This window comes from Falco rusticolus, chromosome 2 (assembly GCF_015220075.1).
Source record: "Falco rusticolus isolate bFalRus1 chromosome 2, bFalRus1.pri, whole genome shotgun sequence".
Lineage (NCBI taxonomy): Eukaryota > Metazoa > Chordata > Aves > Falconiformes > Falconidae > Falco > Falco rusticolus.
In genome coordinates, this window is record NC_051188.1 from 21,008,305 (window position 1) to 21,028,565 (window position 20,261).

At 36.2% G+C, this 20,261-nt stretch overlaps 1 protein-coding gene across 2 annotated transcripts in view; it reads right to left on the reverse strand.

The window, feature by feature from the left end:
* Nucleotides 1-1,920: 1,920 nt before the first annotated feature.
* SACS (sacsin molecular chaperone) overlaps nucleotides 1,921-20,261 on the reverse strand; it is a 59,848-nt gene continuing 41,507 nt past the window's right edge. For both annotated transcript variants that reach the window (XM_037375750.1, XM_037375751.1), the window contains 2 exons: nucleotides 19,053-19,144; nucleotides 1,921-15,095 (listed from right to left, as the gene is read on the reverse strand). In XM_037375750.1, the coding sequence (XP_037231647.1) occupies nucleotides 3,535-15,095; nucleotides 19,053-19,144 (11,653 nt within the window). In that variant the 3' untranslated portion in view covers nucleotides 1,921-3,534. The remainder of the gene's footprint in view (nucleotides 15,096-19,052; nucleotides 19,145-20,261) is intronic.

A 20,261-nucleotide genomic window follows, 5' to 3' on the forward strand; every position in this document is an offset into this window, starting at 1 on the left:
AGAAAGCAAACCAAAAAAAAGATAAGCAGTTTTGATGAAAAACTCATTGACAGACACTTCCATGTGACAAAAATGTGAGTCTTCAAATGAAAACATCTACTGTGGCTGTCATTTAACTATTTTTGAACTACTACTTCTGCCTGTGTTCCACAATGCCAATCCAGCCATCCTCAACGTGTTCAGATCCAGCAATTGGAAAGCTCAAAGCTGATACTACCTTCCTTTAATTGGAGCAATTACAGTAGATTTTATTAAGCCTCATTAAAAGCAACCCAAGTACCAAGTGAATGTAATCCTTATCCTAATAGCTCTTAAATCCAGATTTTCACATCACCATAGTAACTTGATTTTGATGATTATTTGAGCACAAATATTGCAAAGCTTCATCTCTTTATACCACAAACCCATTTGTTTTTCTTTTGGTAGTTGCCTATGCAAAATCTATTTTGTTGATAAAAGGTCTCTATCTTGTCACCAATCGCTGAGGCAAGTGTTTTTTAGAATTGGTGCTAATGCCATTGTTTGAGAGGAAAACTTTTAAAGCTTCCACAAGATGAGTAAGAAACCTCCAAGGCTTATTACAACTGCAGTTCCTTAGATTTAAGCTATGGAAGTACAGTTAAACCGGTTTCCTGAACCACTACAGGATCTTTGCTAAACCTCACAACTACAATCCTGGGAGACATGACTACCGAAGCTGCTTTTCCTAGACACATTACTGGTACTTGTGGAAGATAAACTAGGACATATACCTGGCTGAAAAGACATTCTCTCCCTTGTGAACTTGTGTAATGTGCAGAGTTACTTGTAAAACGTATTTCTGTGGAACCTACATGCTAACATTTACTTCTACACACCCCTACTAAAGAATCATTACATACTACCTGTTCTGAGCTTCCATGCCCAGCTTAGAAACAAATAACGTTCCGCATTTCCCGAGGCTCCCAGCTGAGCCAAATGGAAGCATCAATTATTTCATTATTTATTTCTTAATTTTTATGCAGGAATTAAATGGCACTTATGAAATCAGTTTCTATCGCAATAGGATTTCCTGGTCTCGTGAGGACTCTTTAGGCTAGCTGTTACAGTGAGTTAAGCAACTAAAAAAAGAAAAGAGACTTGCAATTGAGACACTCTTGCCTGTCTCTCTGCATCCATACGTAAATTTTTTTGCAACTGATTGATGCTATCAACCCAGAAATAGTACAATAAATTAATTTTTCTGTGTCATTCAGGTTTCCTTGCTTACTTTGGTTCAATATTTAAAATTGCTCCAGATCCTAAGAACTGGGACCATTTTCTTCTTCACGGTGTCATCACTCAACAATATATACAAAATAAAATACTTTTTTTAAAAATAGTTCTGCACAGACAGTTTAGTCGTTCATAACAATATTGGTAAGGCAACGTAAGTCACTTACAATACTCAGTTATGTGCTTAAAAGATCTCCTTCCTCAAGATCTCACCTAAAACTGAGAGTTCATGTTGCTCCTCTCTTGTTTGCATGCTACCTTATGTTTTAGCTCCATTTAAACTGAAAAGCACAGGAACTGTTTCTTTTTGTTAGTGTTTTGCTTACCCTGAATACAGCCTGACAATGCACAAAGTAAGAGCCACAAAGGAATCTATTTAAAAAACGTAGGGAATTAACTAACTGATTTATTTCATGGCACACCATGATTTGTGTTTTACTTAAATGCTATTTATTGAAAAGAAAAACCATCAAAATGTACAATTTCTTTGAGAAAACTGCAAACATTTGTCATTGCAAGAAAATAGCTTTTTGCTTTTTAATAATATTTGTATATTTTTTCAGAATTAATTGAAAAAAAGATTGTGTATTTACCTGTATAAAAGAAAGCTTGAAATAATAGGTAAATTTAGTCTACTTAATAAAACCAAAACACATCAGACTGAAATACATGTTTGCATTTTTCTTTATTAAAATTATGGCACTTATTATCTAATAGCAGAAATAATAATAGGGCTTCACAATCAGAAGCAGTATTGTTTTCCAAACATCACATTTTCTCCCACTACAATTTGTGAGGTTTTTCAGAAGAGAACAAGCCATTTATAATTTGCACAAAACTGAAGAAGCCTTCATCATAGGTTTTGTTTTGTTTTTTGATTACAACACTATCACAGCTCTATCAGCCCTGCAAGCTCACTGTGGTTTATTTTCCTTTGTATTCTGTAAGTTAAAATTATGGTTTCACTGTGCTGTCAAGTGAACAATTGTAATAGCCTGTCACTGGAAAGCATTTAACATTTATGTCAAATGTGACTGATCCAGCAAAGAGTAATCCCTCCATTTAGCATTATCCTTCCATATTTTTTTTATTTTTTTAAAGTTTTTTTTACAAACAGCTAATGTTGAACATATTGCATGACATTACCAAAAGTATTACAAACAATAAAACAAAGACTGTGAACTAAAAATCAGACTTCTTTAGGGCTGTAGTGAACAGCAAAATAAAAAGAGCATTACCTTGCAGCACCCTTAAACATGTAACAAAAACCAGTGCTCAGTGTACACCAAAAATGGGTTACTGAATTGTACTATTATCAATGTTTGTGGAAAAATATATATATATTTATGTACACACACAAAGGCACACACACACCAGGGGCGGGGCGGGGAAGAAAAGAAACTCAAGCATTTAGATGTCTGAAAACAGTTTTGGTGTTCAAAAAAAATCATAAAACACCATATAATAATGTTCATCAGTTTTATATCATCCGCATGCATTTTTCATTAAACAAAAGATGACAGGCTCTAGAAAAAAAAAGTAAATTAAATAATTATTTTATAATAAAAGTAAATGCAATCAATGCATAACATGAAGTTGCATGTTAAATCAAGTATCATTATTCAGCATTAAAATAACTGTACCAGTTCACAGGTACTGAACTATCCTTTAAATGTTCACAACGTGATGGTGCAGCAAATCGATAATCAGATCCAGCTGATAACCACAGAACACAAAAGATTACAGAAATGCTTTGGAGCAATACCTCCAAAATTATTTTAATTTCCATCCCATCTCCTATTTCATTGTATGTCCAGTCTTAAGATTAGTACACTGAAAACTGACATTACCATTTTGGAAACATTATATTAAATGAAATAAAATCTAATAAGGAGTTATAATTACAGGCTTCTTCTAACAGAAAGCTAAGCTTTGGTTATATAAAGTGCAGTTCAATAATATGCCAATTAATCACAATATTGTACATACAGCTAATTTTTGCAGCTCAGTTTCCTTGCAAATTTTAAAAAATATTCATGTTTTACAGTTTGCTTATACAGCAGGCTCAGTTTAAAAAAAAAAAAAAAAAAAAAAACCACATTTAAATACATTTCAATTCTAAGTACTTCAGTACCGTCCGCCTTTGTGCACTACACTTTTAAACTGCTAGGCAATGTGTAACCTCTTGGATGATCAGTAATCTGCACAGTTGCATTTGTATCTCATCACACGAAACACCTAAGCTCTTGACAAAACAGTTCCCTAAACTCTTCATATCCCTTATACCTTTTGTTGTATAAAGTTTTCAAGTTTTATGATGATGCAAGCAGTACATTCCATCACTCTCATAGCAACTTCTGAAGTAAACCTGTCATTGGGAATCTGTGGGAAAGGAAGTAAGTCAGGATACCTAGTTTTTAAGCTATCTACTCCATAAGCTTCCAATGTCTGAACATCATTTGTAAGCCCTTCAAGTTGCTGACTATATTCCTCTATTTTTTGTGCCAGGGCTGCTGGTTTTACGTCTTTGTCAGATTTGCCCTTCACAGCGTAGTCAGCTGCAATCAAGGCTAGTTTAGTAGAAAGGTAGCACTTAAAGCATACCCATTCGTTGGCATTTTTATGAAGGTCATTTCTTGCAGCTGAAAAGTTAGCTCGGGCCTGCCTGAGCCATCGACGTGCCTCTACAGGATTGCCAACAGACCTGAATGTAGGTGGGACGAAAAAGCGTTGCGAGGAAGATGGCCCCGTGGAAGATGGACACTTTTCTTTATACTGTTGCCTTTCAGATTTGTGACTTGTTGCTTCTTGATTCCATGAAGTATAAAACCTCTGAAAGGAAAATTTGTCTGACTGAAATCGAGAAGCAGAGGATGAAAATGGTCTTCTCGAGGCTCTGTCCATATTTTGATCCATAAAGGCCTGCTTTTCCAGCCTGTTAATCTCATTCTGTAAATGTTTGAAAACTTCATTAGCTATATCCAGATTCTCTGCATTTTTATCTGGATGCCATTTAAGGTAGAGCCTCCTAATAATCTTTTTTCTTTCGGATTCTGGAAGCTTCCAAGCCTGTTCAATCACAGATGTCACTTCCCTTAATATTTCTGGCAATGAGTTTGACTTTATTTTTTTTGGAGAGTGATGTTTTGAGGACATTGTTTTGTGGCTGTCTCTACCAGTGAAGAGAGGTGGAATTGTCCTTGGTCCATGTGCTGGAAATTCTGTAGGACTGGTTGGGGTAGAAGGTGCGCTATCCCTGCTTTGAGAACTTTCCTCCGGTCTTGAAAATTTGTACAAGTCAAGAGAGCTCACTATTTTATATTCACTGTATCCAATATCAATCTGGTAAATCTTCCCTAGAAAACTGGGACTTTCATCATCTTCTCTTTCTACCTCTTGAACAATGATTGCATAGGTGTAAGTTGGTTGATATGATCCATATATATCACCACCTTCTGCATCAACAAGGTAACCAACATATTCACCAGGATAAAAGACATTCATTGGATCCATAAGAAGCGTATAGTGAATTTCAGATGGTATAGGAGTGCCAGGTGTTGGTAGTTCAAGTTTTGATGGCTCAGAAGAGTCATACTTCACTCCTAAACTGTCAAGCTTCTCACCAATCCGGTAAATATCATTACAACCCAGCATGGCAATTAAATACGAGGTATCAGAAATCAGGTTGTCGGTTGCAGATTTTAAGGTCATTGCTAATGCTAACAGGAAATTTATGTCTTTGCTGTCAGAATGCTGTATGTAAAGCAGTATTACTGCATTTCCATACCTCTTCAGGAAAGCAAATGTTTCACTTTTGCTGTGGGGAATAGGAGCAAAACCTTTAACTCTTAATGTTGTTTGCAGCTTCTCAAAACAGGAAACTTTCAAACCTTCTCGCAAAGCTTTGCAAAGCCTTATTGCTTTCTCTTCATTAGCTAAAAAAGCATTATCATTTTCATGTTTCATAATCCTAATGAGCCCTGTGATGAACTGTTCCGAAGACAACAGTAACTGTAACCTTCCCTGCAAAGAACATAATGCTCCAAACTGACAAATTTTAGGAGACTCTTCATCCAATTGTTCTTCAAGAATACTGCTAAGTAAGCGAGGCCTCAGTTTCTGAGGGAATAACATTATCAATTTAGTGTGAAAACCATGGTCTTTGCCCAAGTAACACTGGCTAAGGTCAACAAGCATTTGCACACCAATGTTACCTTGGATTCTGCTTTTGTAATGGGGTGCATCATCAAAAACTAAGATACTAGACTTTACCAACCTACCATCTTGACTGGGGAGGTAAAGGGCAAAATCCCTCATATTCTCAAGGTCATTCCTAACCTTGACAGAATCATTCTGAAGACTTTTGAACAGGCCAGAAACTACTCTCTTAACTGTGCGCATTTCATTAGGATCCAATTGCTTTCCTTCAGAGCTCTTGAATATGCGACCTAAAACTTCAACATATTGCTTTGTTGAAATAATATCTTCAGTACCCAAATGCTTAAATAATTGATGGAAAGTACCAAGTTCTAAAGGAAGTTTGTAAAGATAAGGTTTAAAATCAGATTCATACTCAAGGTTTATTACCACCTCTTCAGGCTTAAGGAGCTTCCAGCCTTCTTCCACCATTACAAAAGAAACACCTCGAAGCTGAAAGCGGAATTCCCTTTTCTCTGTACTAAGAAATTCATAAATGCTTCTCAGGACCTTAGCCCTAGTTTTCACCATGTCCTCATCCAAAGTTGTTATATTGCATATGTTCCTGCAGTTATTGATAACTTTGTCCAGGGGAGGGTCCAAATTAACATTCAGCATAGTTAAAACTTGCTCGAGTTGTTCTTGCGCACCAAGACTACTTCCCTCTTGCTCTTTGATGCTTAAAGGTGTTGCTTTCTCAGGAAGAATGGGACACGAAGTCCACAGCAACTGCAACACATCAGTCTGTTTGAATTTAGGATTCACCTGTGCCCCATTAAATCGTATAAGAGGAAGTGTCCCGTTGACTTCTTGATACTGAGGATGAAATCTAACAAATTCTGCTGGAGCTCGTTCAGGGCATAGAAAAGGAATTAATGACAATTCTTTCAGAAAATTCCCTGACAAAAGGTCAGTTCTTTCTTGAAATATGTGATGAAGGAGGACATCGACAGTATTCTGTAGTGTTTCTTTAGACCAGTTTTCTGTATTCGCTCGCATGCTGATCTCCTTAGCAAACTGTAATAACTGTTGCTGTGAAATTATGAATTTCAATCCGATATGTCGTAGAAAAGTTACCCATGATGGAAGGAACGCAGCTTGATTTTTCGGTTTTGTAAGCTGCTCTAGTTTCTTAAAAAAATCTTGAGGTATGAAGAATTTTTCAGGAAGCATAACTTCAAAGACTTTCACAGTCCTGTCATAAAAATATTTTGCAGGTTTTAATCTACTGCTTACATCATGAATGATCAAAATGCCTTCAAGCTTTTCAAACAGCTGTTCTTTCATTTCTGAAGCTTCTTCAATGCTAGTTAGCCTATTCTTTAAGTAGATCAAGTGTTCTAATTTTGCATCATAAGACAGACTTTCAATTTTTGGCAAAAGATGTTTCAAGTACACTTCAAGATCATCCACAGAGACACAGCCAAGCACAGTATACAAATCTTTCAAATGAACCTTCTCTTCAAGAAAAGCTGATGAAGTAGACTGTGTCCATCTGTCTACTTCTACTGATGGAATGCTTTTCGTGAGAACATAACACATCCCATATTTTGAAATACTGATGTATCGGCCACTGATCGATTTATAACATGGAAGAGACTTTAAAATTTTAATGTCATCCTGAGATGTCAAGTGACATAAATTGCAATTGAAGTACATTAAGAGAGCCTCAAAGTCACTTTCTGCTAACTTTTCAGTCCTAAAAGTTGATGTCTGTATCATATGTTGTATGGCTTTCAGAATGCTTGAAGGATTATCTATATTTGCTGTACATCCTGACAACAAAGGCACTAAAGCACTGTCTTTGGAACAAATTTTGTTCAATGCCAGCTGAATACAGCCTGTTTTCATTAAAGCATGAAAGACTTTATCGCTCTGAGCATTTGGAAAAACAGCTGTATGCATAATGCTGAGGGGCAGCAGAACATCACACTCTGGCACAACAAGATGATTAGCTGAGACAGTAAACCTTACACCTGGGAGCAAAGTCCAGTCCTTCAAGGTTTCAACAACATCATCAAATTTTGCTTGCATATCTTCTTGCTCTTCCTTAATATTTATAGACTCACTAATAAAATGCCAGGCATTTTTAAGCCAAGATTCACTTGCAAAGTTCTCCTTCCATTTCATACAATTTCTAGTTTTATATTCCCTAGGTAACACAGATGATAACAATTCAGCAAAACTTTTGATATCAAAGACTTTCGCTACCTCACTGCTAAGTAAAATACTGTTGTATCTCAAATACAATGTGTTCATAAAGAGATCCTTGCGAGATGGAATCAGTTCATGGTATGTCGTTAGGAACTTCGGTCGCTTTGAATCAAAAACTTGCAAAACGTTGTCAAGAGTAATAAGGAGTGGCAAGCCCTCAATTACAATTTCGTTTTCTTCTGCATCTTTAAAACAGTAGTCAACCAGAAGTTTGAGACTATGGAAGAGTTTCAAATTTGTCTGCTGAAGACGACAGGGTAACTTTCCAATGTGGCAATTAGAGTCTGGAAAAGAAAATGTCATCAGAAATAGTCGGACGTCAGCAGGTGTCACATAGGTGACAGGAATATCTGCATCTACCAAACAGTGGTAAAGATTTGCAGTTTCATCACAGTTATATACCAAATTAAATCCAATTTCTAAGAGTAAATGCTTGAGTCTGTAAACATTTTCAGCTACTGTCTTCCGTGTTGTGATGTTGTATTCTGTATTTTTGAGATGCTGCAATTCATCTTGTAGTAAATTGTCAAAGAATGGCCTGCCTTTGTTCACAGTAGACATGTTAACCCATGTGATGATAACAGCAGAATGCAAATCAGAACCATCGATATTTGGAGCTCGCATAACAGGTAAAAGACGCTTCAAATCTTCATATATGCAACTGTAAACTGCTTTCACCAAACAATACCAATCCGGCTGAATATCAAGTCTATTAACCGGAAAGAAGGATAAAAATTTTTTTAAAGTGTCTTTCACAACATGAACAGGTGTGTTTTGCAGCACTGATACTGTAGGATCAGTGCCTGGAAAATACCGTTTCTTCAGCTGAATCAACAGTTCAACATAGGCCGGTGCTATCAGTGCTGTCATTAAGCTACTATTCCAGTCACTTCTTACTCCAACACCATTGTCATCACGCCACAGATTTCTTCTTGCAGAATCCAGAGCAAAGTGTCCATTCACATGAAAAGGTAATCCAGTTTCTAATGATAACGGTAAGAAACAGAACGCTCTATGGGGTTTTTTGTAATTGTGAGTAATGCAAGCTGCTACCCCACCACGTGGAAAAAGAGTAATGTCCTCATTCTTGTGGGCTGAAACCACACTTTTGGATACTTTTTCCATGGCAGAAAAGCCTGACCTGTTACAAATTAACCAAGTTGTAAGATTTCCTTCAGAGTCTTCCGTATCCATTGTGTAAGTAATCTGTTGCACAGGTATTTCACTTAGCTGCTTTTTTTTAGTTACACTGTCAATTACAGATGCATGGAATTGCTTTCGTTTCAGTCTGTCTCCATCAGTGATTTTGCCTTGTACAGAATAGAGCACATTCAGTGCTCCTGTTGTTTTTTCTATCTCACAAATAGAAATTTTTTCCATATGGTTCAAAAACATTAAGAGTTCTGCTCCATCTGTACGCAGCTTATCTAAAAGATTTTGGACCATTCTATCTGAGCACGGGACTGAGGAAATCTCTGATACTTTCGCCATGTCTCCATTTCGAAGAGGAAACCTAAACATTGTGCAATTATCCAGTTTAAAGTGATCTCCTAAGTAGAGGTCCAGTACGTCTGAGAACTGCGTTCTGAAATCTGCATCTAAATCTCTAAACATGCGGCCAGGACTTGTTGATGTTGAACCTGGTGCATATCTAGCATGAGGATCAAAAATACAAAGTATATCATTGCCAGATATGAAAGAAGGGCAATCAGTAATATGATAAACAGAATTAAAACCTATACCATATTGTCCAGTTTTGCAGGGATTTCCTACTTTTGTACCTTTTCCAAGGTTCTGAATCCCTCGAATATCATCTTCTGTAAAAGGCTGATTGTTGTAAACACACAGTGCTGGTCCTTGAAGTGGTGCCCATTTCTCATCAAATATTCTATCCGCTGGATGCTGTCTAGGATCAAACACAAAACAGATCTCTGTAGCTTTTGCATCATCTGCATTCTGAAGGAGCTCTTTCAGCATTTCTTTTTCTGAAGGGTAGGCATTAAGAATGCTTTTAATTCTACTTGTCAATTTTTCTTTCTGGCCAAATTCTGTTCCAAGGGTAGTAAAACAGATATTGGATGCATATCTTTCTAAAGCTTTATGGCGTTTTGGTATTGCTCCAAGCTTTACTGCAACTTCTCTTGGAATATCACCATGACAATATTTAACAGTTGTGTCTTTAACTTTAATCCACGGACAGTCATTGTAACACAAAGATTTTGCAGGCAGAAGTGCTAGACGAGTATCAGGTAACAAAATCTCACCATACTTCTTCTCACAAAATTCCTGCTTCTTCTCTCTAATGAGGCCCCATATTCCTTCACTAATTATTCTCCTGCAAAGCTGAAAGTTGTCTTCTGTTAGTTGTTTGGTCCCTCTTTCCTGGTTTATTAATTCCAGAACTACAGCAAAATCTTCAACTGTAAAAGCCTGTCTTACACCCACACTTTCAAATAGCTCACGGAAACTATTTTTATATTTATTAGGCAACTGATAGAGATAGGGCGCTGCTTCAAAATTCAAATGAAAAGAGACTTTTGTTGGGTCAACATACACATTCTCAACCAGAATAAAACTACAGTTTGTCAGTTGTTCAATTATCATAGCTTTTGCTGACTCATTCTGTAACATTGCTTCATGCAGATATTTGTAACAAGCATTAGTGATGTTTTCTTGATATAATGTGATACCATCAAATGACTTTGCAACTTCTTCTAACTGATTTATGACCAAATCAACAGCTGGTTTCTTCAGTAAACCCAAAAATTCTTTGACAGCTAATGACAAAGCACCACAGCCTTTGAAGGAGTGGGAATTTTCATTAAGAATTGGTTGTATTAAGCAAACTACATCTTGATGATCAGCAGTGAAAAGATCAGTGGCTGAAAACATCGCTTCAGACTGAAAATCGCTGCCTTTCCAGTGCAGTGAGAAGCCTGCTGGCTTGCTAAGGAAAGGAAGGAAAGGGATGCTTTGACATTTTGCAGCAAACTCCTTAGCTCTGGTGTCCCTAGATTTTAGTTTTTCATCAATGAGACTCAATATAACACTGCTTCTGAGACAAGCTGCAGCATGATCAATCTTGTTGACTTCAGCTACTGACTCTGCACGTTCTATCAGATCTTCCCATAAAATATCATCTTTAGCCATTCCCAACTGAACAAGTTTAACCAAAATAACTGGGTTAAGATAATCCTGAGTGGTGCCATAAGGAAATCTTCCATCTTCGGCATCATATAACTTTGCAACTCTTCCTTCAGGATGGATCAGTCTTGATGGTGTCACTAATGGATGTCCATCCAACGAACAGGGAATACAGGGAGTAACACGAAGAATTCCTGAGAACTCCTCAACTTTTTCATTGAGAACATAACGCATCAAAGGATCACGCAGCTCTGCATCAATCTCCTGAACATTAGGGAAAAATACCTCAGAAAAGAACTGTTTCTCAGAGAAAGTGTTCTCCAATAATATGTATTTGCATCCTGCTTCTTCAAATCCTGTCTTTACCCAAGATGGGAGATCTACAGCACACAGATTTTTGGAACCAGTTCTCTTAAGGTACTTCAGAAAGATCTTAAAGGCTGATGGTCCAACATCTGGTCGTTTGAGTATTGAGTCATCTAAAAACCTTACGTTCTTCATGGAAACCCAAGAGAAACCATCAGAAAATACTTTGATTCCTTCTTTGCTTTTCATATGAGCTATGTCTTCATAAAACCCTTGACAAATTACAGAAAAATCATCATGAACTGAATCAGGATCTGGCCACACTGCACAGTAACTGTAGTCAACTAGCTCGCCATTGATTGCCATGTCACGTAGAACACAAAGTGCTTCTATGTAGGCTTTTACAATAACATGCCTCATGAATACTGTATTCCACCTTCCTTTCGTGTCCGTTTTCCAAATTTCTTTCCGATTTGAAGTAACTGCAAAGCAGCCATTTATATGAAGAGGTAAGCCTGTTTTTATTCGTAGAGGTAAATAGCAGAACACTTCACCTATGGTGTTGCAATTAGGTTTCACAAGCCACTTTTGATCCTGGGTTTCAGACAGCAACACTCCTACTCCACCACAGGGAACAAGACCTAATCTTCGTCCACTTTCATGTAATGAAAATTTTAAAGCATCTGCAACGTCCATACAAGAACATATAAGCCATGTTGTTGAATCTACTGTTTTCTGTGGCAATTCATCAGCTGATCTTTTCATCTGTCCCGATTTAGCCATTTCAAAGAAAGAAGCTGGGTCATCTTCTGTACCTCTGAAGAGTGGAGACTGTAAATCAGCAATCCGCCTGAATACATGGTGAAATTCTTCTACTACGATCTGCAAGATACACGAGGACTTTGGTGTTTCAGTGGGAAGCTTTTTATTACTGCTGCTGCAGACCTTCATGAGTTTAGCTGCTTCCTTTAAAACACTTATATTTGGTGCAGTCAAGGCTTTGGAAGAACAGAGATTTTTTTTTATAGTGACAACATCTTGTGCCACCCCAGGATCATCTGCCTCAATTTTCAAGTATTTCAAAACCATTGAATTTACACTCTGAGCAAATATTATCAGTCTATGACCGCAAATGCTAAATTCGTCCACAAGAGAATAAATGTCTGCTGTATTGTAAGATGCACTACTGACTTCGCTCACTTTAGCTTCCTGCTGAGTTCTAAAGGACAGCCTGAAAAGTGTTCCTTTGTAGCTGTAAGGAGATTCTACAGACAGTGGTAATTGGCAACCAAAAACTCCTATAAATGGCTTAAACTGATTGGGAAATTTTCGCAGCCTCTTCTGTTGTTTACTCCAGTTGATTTTGATCCCAGGGTTAGATTTATCTCTAATATGCTTACTGATATGGTTAACATTTGGATCAAACATAATCATGAACTCCCGGCTCAAAATAATAGGAACATCAGTGATATGATAAACAGAATTGAATCCCAGTCCAAATTTTCCTACTTTGTCAACTTCACTCCTTTTTAAAGACTCTCCTAATCGAGTTATATTTAGAAAATCAGAATCTGAAAACTCAGAATTATTGAATGACCACAAAGCTGGACCATGACACGCTGCCATTCCTGGATCCAGAAGATTCTCCCTTATATCCATATTTCTTCTCATGTCAATCAGGAAATTACATTCTGTTGCATTGGCATCATCAGCATTTTGAAGAAGTTCTTTAAAGATATCTGAAATTGAAGGGTATTCTTCCAAAATGTTCTTAATTCTTACAGTCAGAGGCTCTCTTTGCCCAGATTGCTCAAATCCCATATTTTCTGGATTAATCAATCTTGTGCTAAGGCATGGGACATTTAACCACTCAGCAGTTTTCATTGGTATGTCTTCATGCACCAAAATTATTGGCTCAACAGAATCTTCAAGCAAATCATTTAAGTCATCAACTTTGATATCACAGTAACAGCACTCATGAATTGGCCTCATTGCAAGTTTGTAAGGAAGTTTGCCACTGTACAGTGGCATGGGTGTATGCAGACTTGCAGGAATCTGATTGCTGTACAGCCACCTTATGATGCTCAACATAATGTGAAGATTTTGTTTGCTCTCTTGTTCTGAGAGACACTGCTCACTTTTTAGATATATTTTCTGAATGACCATAGAAACATGGTCTGGCGTTAACTGCTCAATTGAACCACAGTATTTAAATAACTGGTGAAATTTTGCCATAGTTTTTGGCACATAATGTAGGTAAGGCTGGAGATCAAGATCAGGTACTGACTTTATCACTGCTTGTGTGAGGGAACAAAATGTTTTACCTGTCCAAACCCAGGGAAATTTCAGGGCTTTAAAAGCTTCTTTGCCTTCTTCTAGATGATCATGCATAAATCCATAAATCTCAAGCAAGATATGCTGAAACTGATAATAGTCCTCATCACTGAAGGTTTTAGAACCGTGCCAATCAACCACCACCTTGAAATGTTTTAAGACTGCTTTTATGCTGGGCTTAGTGGGGATGCCAAGTGCTTTTTGTATATCCAGCAGCACATTTTCCACCAGAGGAACTGAGGAACCAACTAAAATTGCATGAGATATATCACACATTTCTGGTGGCAAACACAGGCTACAATGATCTCCTTTCCAAACTAAGGATCCTGGATAATTTGGAGGTCTTTCCTTAGATGCAGGAATCCATTTTATTTTTTTCAGTGCAGCTTTTGTTTCAGATGAGTGAAGCAGTGTATGGTTTTTGTTCAAAATCATCAAAAGAGTTCTAGCTTTTCTTAACAGTAAATCATGATTGGTGTTAGAGTTCGCATGCAAACTTTCAATTTTATTTGCCACTCTCAGAATATCACTTTCCTCAAGATTAGCCTCATTTTTTAAGCCTATTTGCCTCAAAGAATGAAGTATATCTGAAGACATAAAGATAGCAGGAGGGAAGCAAATTTCCTCCTCAGAATAAAACAAATTTTGCAGAAGTTCTACCTCAGGATCAAAGAGTTCATTTGCTGACATTACCCCTTCCTGTGAAACCTTAATAAACTTTAGTGATGTCAGCCAATCTATCACATCTGTATTCTCATTTTTCAGAAAAGTCAGATTTTCAAGAACCCATTGCATTATCTGTGTTGTTTCACTGTATGAATAAAAATCACTTCTTATGTCTTGTATAACAAATTTCAAGCAATCTGTGCTCTTTAGCTGTTCTATTTTTAGCAGGTTAGCTAAACGAATAGTAGCTTCATCACTGCTGTCAATTACTGGAATAGAAAATCTTAGACCAGGAGGTATTTTGGCAGTGTGGTGTAATACCTTACTACCTTTTAGCCCAGTAAAAACAGGGACACTTTCATCAGATGATTTTTCAATTTTTTTAAATATTAGCAATTCCTGAATAATTCTTCTCTCTTTTTCACTTGCATCAGTTAAACTCGCTAAGAATGCCCTAAGAGCATCTTTATGCGTTGATGGGAATGATGCAACCTGATTGCATAGTTTCTGTAAGGACATTTTTTCCATTATTTGTAAAACAGCACTTGGTAATGGTGGATGCACGTATTTTTTTATAAGTGGATGTTGGATAGAAATATCCAGCTTCTTAAGTACAACTCCACCAACTTTCTGAATAATATCAGCTAAATATTCCGGGAGCTGAGTCTCAGATTCATCTTCCAGAATGATAGGTGATGGATTCCTAAATCTAACCAGTTCCACAGACATTTGGTTTTCCTCCAGCGGTGTCTTGGGAATAAGCGGCATGTCATCAAACACACTCAAGTCATCAGAAAAATGTATATACAGGTTCTTCCAGACCATCTTAAGCCAGGAAACTGATGGGTGACTTTTGTCTTCCAAACCTGGATACCATTGTACCACCATGTCTCTGCCAGGCCACACACTATTCATAACTTCTTTAATGAGCCGGGCAAATCTTTCTGGGTTCAGAAGCTGCAGCTGAGTGCATGGCCTTCCTGAAATTACCACAAAAGGACAAAGATATGAAAATCACAGAGCAGTACTACATAACAAAGTGCTTTTGGTTGTTAGGGGAGGGGAAAAAAAAAAAGAAAGAAAAGAGAAAGGAAAAAAAAAAAGTCTGACATGTGTCCTGTCTATTCTTCCTGTGGAAAAAAAATGGTTTGTTAAATAGAACTGCAGATACCAGCCCCCCTTGCTTTTAGAAGTTAATTAAAAGCAAATACATTCCATATTAATATAAAAATAAACACAAATTGGAAACAATAAATATGTTATTGCATTTGTTAGTTTGACACTAAGATAACTCAGGCATACATAGCAACTACAGATTTACAATCAAAGTAGAAGCTTCAAACTTCTGGGGAGTTTTTTTGGTTGATTCTTTACATCACTTATTTCCCTAGTGGTAAATAAGAGCCTAATGTATTTGCTTGTCTATAGCTGCAAAAATTCAAATAGATCTGAAGGATTATTTATTAGATATAGCAAAAAGCAGTTCAGATGCAGAGGATCTTACACTAAAACTGGCAAGCAACAAAACTCAGTTGTGCAAGGAATGCTGAAATTAAGTTTAGTTGTATGTGCTTTTATTCTTATTATCAAAGCCCTCTTAACACTTATTTCTTAATTATCATTAAGACAGCTTATATTTAAAAACTACATAATGTCTAGGGGTAAGAAAATGCTACAGAATATAAAAATACCACTACCTCTCAATGACATAAAAAACAATGACAGAAATGGAAGCAAGAAATCTATTTGAATTTCAGATCATTCTTCCCTCTAGATAGCACTGCCATTTCCTTAAAATCAACAGTCTAATTAAAGGTATTATCTACTGTCCCTGCTCTGTTGGAAGTCAGTAGTCAGATATCCTTCAGAAAAGATTTTTTTTCTTTCAGTTCATGCCTACAGAGCTATGCATTCTGTTATTTCTACTAAACAGAAAACACAGGTAAACACTGCAGCCTTGTGAAAGTGAGAAATACTTGCAGCAGTGGATCAGCAAGCTAAGAATCTACTTAAAAGCTAAGCTTAAATCCCATTATTTGAGCACAGAATTTTTGAAATCCTGTTTTAAAACCTATACATGTGATCTTAAAATACTGGAAATCTTCCTGCATAGGAATTTAAATATATATAAATAAACAAATTAAAATATCGATAATGTCCATGTAACTACAAGGTTCTCAATTATTTAATCTTTGGTAGCTATATTTTAGCAGCTCTATTTGGCAAGTTCTCTTTACAAGAAAGCTGGGGTAATGAGAATAGCTCATCACCAAATTCACACAATATCAAGCTTCAATCCAAACCAGTACATCTTCCGTTAATAATCATACCTGAAAATCCCCAGAGAAGCTGTTGGGCTAGAATATAATCAAATCCATTTTTAGAAAACATCCTGTGAGTTACACATTAACACACTAAATACAGCAACAGTTATTAATTAGAAAAATACAGTACACATTTTAGGAGAGAAAAAAATCAGATAACAAGATCTGGTTGTCTTTGTACAACAATTCTAAAAATTGCATCCCATCTTCTCAAATAATACAAGGAAGTTTCTATTTCTGCAACTGTATCAGGAATCTCTCTGATGTAATTTCTATAGCTATGTAAATAAAACTTGCAACAGGTAAGGTTTCAAAACCTACCAAAAGCCCCTCTAATACTTTTTATAATAACGCACAACTTCTATGGTACTGCAGTTGTACTTCACAATTATGCAAAATAGAATGAAGAATAACTTAGGAGGAGGTAGAATGAAAAGTAGGACTCTAAAATCTTGTAAAGGATTATCTTCAAGTCCTTAAGCGTTTCTAGAATATTTAGAAGAATTAACCTTGTCATATTAATTTACAAAAATATGTTCTTCTGATCAATAAGAGGAATACTACCAACGAAGAACAAGTCCCTAGAAAAATATCATTCAAAGAAACTGCCAGAGGAAGAAGAGAGACAGAAGCAAGACCTCAAATGCAACCAAAAGACTTCCCAGGAACTAAAAAGAGTAGATAGCCTTGGCTGCAACTCAGAGACCAAGCCTGGAAGTGAAGGAATGTCCAAAAGGAGCTTAGCAAGGGATTGCTTTATGAATACATAGGGTTTTTTCAATTTTAGTCACCTCTGCTTTTTCTGTTTAAGATGTATTATGGCATATAGTCTGTCAAACCTGTATTTTGTTTTCGTTGTTTTGGTCCATTTTTTATTTTATTGTGTAGGACATCTCAAAAGTCAATTTAAGGTATCATCACAAGGAACTGGCATTTTTTAAACCTAATATTTTGTCTTCCATACAATCCTCTATCCATCTAATCTCACTGTGACTGTCTTGATCCCTATATATTTCTGTTCTTTTAAAGTCCCAGAAATTACTACTACAATAAACAGTATTTCTTTATGGTTCTATCCCAGATTAAGAATATTCACTGTTTGGATGCACAATTTAAAGCAATCACTACTTTCAACAATTTATAGTCTGCATTAAAACAAATTACAAACAGTACTGGAAAAAGTAACAGGAAAAAAATACTAAAACAATCATATTCTACTGCAACAATATACATGACACACATCATATAATATACCCAAAGGCTTTGACAATTCTGCTTTTTAGAACAAAGGTTTTCTCTATTGCAGTTTCAGACTTGCTGTTCTTCATATTTATTGACAGTCTCAGCACTGACTTCACATCTTCTATACAATTTATATTATTTTAAATATTTACACTATGCAATAAGTCACTCCCAATTCTTTCAGTGTTTTCATGGGCGCTTTGCCATACTTTGAAAATTTATCATCTTGTCTCAGAATTATCTTTCTTTTTTCTTATTATTTTTTATAATAAGCAATGATCAAGCCATGGAGAAAGGAGGCTTCCAACTGAACAAGCAGAACAATAAACAGAGAACATATAAAGGATTGAAGGGGAAAGGTCAGAACACAGACTGAAGAAATACACTGTGACTGAACGACTGAAGACCATGATAAAGGGTATTCAGAAAAGCAAATCAAGACAATGATTTATAGTATTCTATGTCTGGTTCTAATATCTTCAGTCTAAAAAAGAATTCTGATTAAATGAGCAAATTAAAAAAAAACCCAGAGATAAGAATCTTTTTCTTAAAGCACATTTTCTAGACATTGAAGAATAGCTTACCATATTCTTGTACTGTTTAAAAATAAGCTGACGAGTGACTTGTTTGCAAATTGTGTTTACATGGAAAGACTTCTGAGACTCAAAACTATGCATTTGATTGGTAAATTTGAAACGAAACCCAAGGGTGGAAAGGTAAATTATAGAAAAATTCCAAACAGAAAAGAAGCAAAATAAATTGTGAAGGCAATTAAACATAGAAGCATCTTATTTACAGATGCAGCAAACTTCTTCACAAAGTTTTTTGACCAAGATTGGAAGGAAGTATTTCAGTAGGTCCACATGGACACAACTACAAGCTATGAATTAAGACTGAGGTAAGACTTGATGAAATTATGTGATCTACAGTATGCTTGAGGCTAGATGCTTAAGCTGGTTTCACCTGGTTTAAAAAAATACACTGATGTGGTCATTGCAATTGTGAGGTAAGAGATTATCTACAATGCCAAAATCATGACATAGCTATTGCATATGCAAAATACAATTCAGACCATCTGGAGTGGCGGAATACTATTTGAACAAAATTACTGAACCTTGAACACATGCCTTACTAAGCAAGTATCTATTCTTTTATTGTAAATTTTCATCCTTCTTCCCTTGCCTTTTTGTCGATTTAATTCTCATTTGTGTCATGCCCACTTCAAACAATATGGGCTATCATACCTTGATGACCAACTTGTTTATGTGAACTCAATTTCAAAAGAGACATTACTTTAAACCTGAGTTGACAACTAGTGTGTTCAACCATTAGAAATTTGTTTCACTATATGGAGAATACGAGACATATTACCTCGGCTTTTGGCAGCTTCTTTTAAAGCAGCTAGAACCTCAGGCTTCAAGTCATCAGAAAGTAACCTTCCTTCCAGGCCAGGAAAGAGTGATCTATCACACCATCAAAAAAAACCCAAAACAAAACAAAACACACTTTAGCAAAGCATCATTTATGTTGCTGCACAGCCATTACCAGCATGGTAATCATCATGGCAAAACAGTTGCATGCAAAGCAATCACTTACATATGCAGAATAGGGCTTTCAGTGGGTGTTTCTTTATAAATGAAATAAATCATACATCTAGAAGCACAGAGTAGTAAGAAACTAATTTTCCAACTACAGTTCTTTTCAAAGCAGGTCTAAGCAAGTTGTTTGGGTTTTTTTATATTAAAACTGGGAATAGAAAATAATTTTCATCTATTTATGTTCTTAAAAACAAAAGTAAAACTGCACCTACTATTCTCTCTTAAAAGATTCTTTTTGAAGGCATACAAAAAATACAACATGTAATTCTAGGACTTCACATCTTACTGTCACCAAAAGTCATCTCATCCTGCGCTTCCCTTCCTTTATATTAGCACTTAAATAGTTTTTCAGGGCTTTGGTCTTCCTAAAATAAAAAATAACTATCCAGTTTAATTCTGACAGCAGGTATGTTAATTATACATAAACCAACACAGAATCCTGTTCTTCCACAGGTGTTAACAGAAATTCTTAAGAGCTTATTTTACCTTTTCAGCAGGCTCCAAATTTGAATGTGCAAAAAGCCAAACTCTTAAATTGAAAGTGGTTTTAAAACACCTAATGTAAGTCAGTTATCATATTTATGACATTCGAATTAAAAATAATTACTGCAAGCAACAATAGAAGCAAATAAAGCATTACTATTTCAAGTTTCTGTATTATCATAGCTAACAAGTAGATTTATGCCTGGTATAACATGTTTTTTTACCGGTTTTATAAGGCTAACCAAACTGAGTCCATTACCAACAGCCATGCTTTCTCCCCAGTGACCTGAAGGTCACTTACTCCAGCTAGCCTGCCCTTTGCTATCCCCTCCTGTACAGTGTCAGTGCAAGCTCTTTTGGCTGATAAAATGTGAACCAAATTGGAACATGATGCAGCTGGGAAATAAGCAAAGAAAAAAAATTAATTGGAGAGGGACTGGAAAGAACATAGGGAGAGCAGATGTAAAAGACAAGCCCGCTTCTTACCATGGTAGTATCT